This window comes from Thecamonas trahens, assembly GCF_000142905.1.
Source record: "Thecamonas trahens ATCC 50062 unplaced genomic scaffold supercont1.10, whole genome shotgun sequence".
NCBI classification, from domain to species: domain Eukaryota; order Apusomonadida; family Apusomonadidae; genus Thecamonas; species Thecamonas trahens.
The window spans coordinates 121433-124993 of record NW_013657670.1 but is presented as its reverse complement, the minus strand read 5'-3'; the positions used below and the strand labels follow the sequence as shown (position 1 = coordinate 124993).

Genomic DNA, 3561 nt, shown 5'->3' with positions numbered 1-3561 from the left:
AACCTCCTTAGCCTTAGCCATCTCCTCCCCCTCCCCCCTCCCCTCCCCCCTCCCCCCTCCCCCCCTCTCCCCCCTCCCCCCCTCTCCCCCCTCCCCGCCGTCCTCCCTCGGCTGCCTGTCTGGCTCGGTCACTGCCACCCGCACCCGCATCGCCTCGGCCACGGCCGCAGTTGCAGCCATAGCCACGGCCACTTCTCTCACTGTCGCAGGACAGACAGTTGGTCGGTCGGTGGCATGCAGGCAGAGCGGGTGTGTGTGGCCTCTCTGGGGCTGGGCACCCATGTTGTGGTATGTCGCCTGTGAGGGGTTGGGGGGGGGAGGGGGAGGGGGCAGGCAGCAGCTCACGTTGATGCGGCGGACGGATGGACGGATGGGGGATGGGCAGGAGTTGCTGACATGTGGCCGAGATGAAGATGGTGAGCTGGGCACGTTTCTGGACATCGCTGCCGTTGTCCGCGATGAGCTGAGGCTGCTCAAGATGTGGGCAAACGATGAGGCGGGGGCAGCGGCGGATGCGCCTGATCCCGTCGTGGCTGCAAAGGATGCAGGCTCGACCTACGCGCTTGCGCTCGCGGTGGGAGGTGTACTGGATGCGGCGCTGGATGCGGCAAGCAAGGTGGTCGATGACGGCGAGGCGCTGATCCTCGCCTGCTCTGCCGTTCACGGCGACGAGGTCGATGTCGAGGCCTGGCGGCAGCAGCGCAATGCCCTGGTGGCAGTGTGGGATGATGTCCTTGCGCTCAACGTCCCGGCCCACCACGATGTGCTGCGTACATGGCGTACCAAGTCGCTCAAGGCGGCACACACCGTCCGACTTGGCACCGCCGAGTCGCACGTCTTAGCCTCGCTCGACAACGAGAGCTTGCACACTAGCGATGCTGACGCTGACGCTGTCGCCGCTTCCACCGCCGCTGAAGCAGCAGCGGCGCGCACAGCTCGTTTCATTGCCGAGGAAGAGGAGCGCCAGCGAATCGCCGCCGAGCGGTCTGCACTCGACGCCGAAAAGGCCGCTGTCGACGCCGCATTTCTCGACCGCGCCTCTATCGACGAGGCGCTCGCAAATGCCACAGAGACAAAAGAGGCCGCAGCTACCGAGCTTGCTCACGCTGAAACGGTTCGCGCTGCGGCGGAATCGTTGCTGGCTCAGACACAGGCCGATGCCGCCGAGCGAGACGCTGAGCTCAGCCGCCGAGCCGACGAGCTCGCCGAGCGCGGAGCCGCATGCGACAAACGAAGCGCCGACCTCAGCCAGCGGGAGATTGAGCACGAGGCCGCAGCTGCAGCTCTCGACACCCGTGCTGCTGCGCTCCAGCACCAAGCCGAAGAGCTCGCGACGCAGCGGGCGATGGCGTTGCGCGAGCGCGAGCGCGCAGTGGCTGGTGCCCGAGCCGAGCGCGACGCCATTGCTGTCGCCACCGCAGATCTCCACAGCCAGAGGCTGGAGGCGCGGGCGCAGCGCCACGAGCTGGAGCTAGAGCGGAGACGCGTGTTCAACGAAGCTGCACGCGCGGCGGCGGCGGCGGCGCGGGCGACCGAGGACACCAAGGCAGCATCAGCTGCTGCTGCAGCTATCGCATCCGACCGAAGCGCACTGGCGTCGCTGCGTGCAGCGCTCAACTCCGCCCGCGAGCAAGCCACCACTGCCCGCGATGAGCTTGCCGCTGACCGCGACGCACTCTGGGAAGAGCAGCAGGCATGGAAGGCCAAGCAAGATGTGGCCGAGCGCGAGTTAGCTTCCCGCAATGCCTCGCTCGCGACCCGAGAGCATGCGCTCGAGCTGGCGGCGGCCGAGGTGGCCGAAGCGCGCGAGGTGCTTCTACGCGAGCAGGAGGCGGTGGAGGCGGCGTCTGCGGCCATGCGCGATCGGGCTGCAGACATCCAAGCCAAGTTTGCAGCGCTGGATGAGCAGAGCCATGCGCTGCACACACAGCAAGAGTCCGTGGCTGCCGCCGAGGTTGAGGCGCACAGGGCCGCGCTCGACGCCGAACGCGAGCGGTCCGAGGCTCTGCGTGCCGCAGAACGAGCGCAAGCCGCCGAGCGCGAGGCTCTTGATCGGGAGAATGCAGCCGCTGCACACGTCGAGGCGCTCGCAGCGAGAGAAGCCGCGCTCGAAACGGAAGCCCACGAGCTAGCCGAGGCTCGGGCCCTGCTGGCGCGCGAGCGAGCCGAAGCTGAGGACAAGGCGTCGGCAGCGTCAGCCCAAGTGCAAGAGCTACTGGCATCGGTGGTGACTAGCTCGAGCAAGGCCGCTGCCGACCGCGAGGCACATCTGCAGGCGCGGACCAAGTACGAGAAGCTGCTTGCTGAGCTCGAGGCGCAACGGGTAGCGCTCGCCGGCGAAGCCGACCTGGTCGCGGTATCGCGGCGGGCAATGGAGGAGGAGAATGCCAAACTCAAGCACGAGCTCGCCCTGGTGCACGAGCAGCGCGAGCACCTCCTTGCGCAGCGGCAGCACTACGAAGCGCAGTCGCGATTTGTCATGTCTGAGACCGTGCGGCTGCAGACCGAGGCCGACATTCTTGCAGACCGTAAGACCAAGTTTGAGACGCGGATGAAGGAAGCGTCGGTCCAGCTGGCGCAGCTCGAGGCGGCACGGCCCGAGGTCTCGGCGTCGCTGGACAAGGTTGCTGCCGAGTCTGCGGCGCTCAAGGCCGCCAAGGCCGCGTTTGAGGCGTCGATGAAGCACAAGCTGGCGCAGCTGGCAAGCGAAAAGGCTCAGCTTGAGGCCGCCAAAACTGCTTTTGAGGCCGCCGACGAGCAGGCGGCCTCGTCACGAGCCTCGCTCGCCGCCGACCGCGATCAGATCGAGGCCGAGCGGGCAGCGCTCCGGTTTGAGCGTGAGAAGCTGGCAGCAACCAAGGACCAGCTCGTTCAGCAGCACACGCACTTTCTCGCCGAGCACAAGGCAGTCGCCGCAGGCAAGGCTGCGCTGGCAGCCGAGAGGGCCGAGCTCGCGGCGTCGTCGGAGCGGATAGTTGAGTTGCGCGCCGAGCGCGATGCTCTCGCCCGCGAGCGGGCTGAGCTCGAGTCGCTCCGGCTTGCTGCGCTCCAGGCGCAAAATACCGCTGCCGCTGATACCAAACGCGCCGAGGCTCGCGCAGCTGAGCTCGATGACCAGGCCGCCCAACTCCGTGCCGAGCGCTCCGCACTGCTTCAGCAGAAGATGGCCACCGCCGACGGCAGCCATGGACACGAGAGCACTCCGCCCGCGCCCATGCCTTCTCCAATCCCACACGTATCATCGCCGTTCATCAGCAGTCGGCCATCGTAGTAGCAAGCAGCAGTAATGATTGGTTTTCCTTGCGCGCCGAGGGCAAGGACCGAGAGGACCGGGCAAAAGGAGCCACAAACCCAGTCGTCGCCATTTGACTCTTACCGGAGAAACATGGCGGACGACCTGGATGCTGAGGCGCGCGAGGAGCTGCAGCAGGTATGCGGGAGGCAGAGGGGAAGAGGGAGCGGGGGGAAGAGGGAGCGGGGAGGAGCGAAGGAGAGGGGAGCGGAGACTCATGGTGGTTGTCATTGTTATGTGTGCATTTGTATGTATGTATGTGTGTGTGT

The 3561-nt window shown here is 66.6% G+C and overlaps 2 protein-coding genes across 2 annotated transcripts in view; both read left to right on the top strand.

Moving 5' to 3' along the window:
- Positions 1-370: 370 nt before the first annotated feature.
- Positions 371-3369, top strand: AMSG_02715 (uncharacterized protein; the record flags this gene model as incomplete). The annotated part of the gene is made up of 2 exons (XM_013905101.1): positions 371-3235; positions 3313-3369. 2 exons carry the CDS (start codon positions 371-373, stop codon positions 3367-3369), a joined length of 2922 nt encoding a protein of 973 aa, XP_013760555.1.
- Positions 3370-3377: 8 nt separating this feature from the next.
- Positions 3378-3561, top strand: part of AMSG_02714 (calmodulin) — a 1012-nt gene continuing 828 nt past the window's right edge. Inside the window, exon 1 of the mRNA XM_013905100.1 lies at positions 3378-3430. Within this exon, the coding sequence (XP_013760554.1) occupies positions 3386-3430 (45 nt within the window). The 5' untranslated portion in view covers positions 3378-3385. The remainder of the gene's footprint in view (positions 3431-3561) is intronic.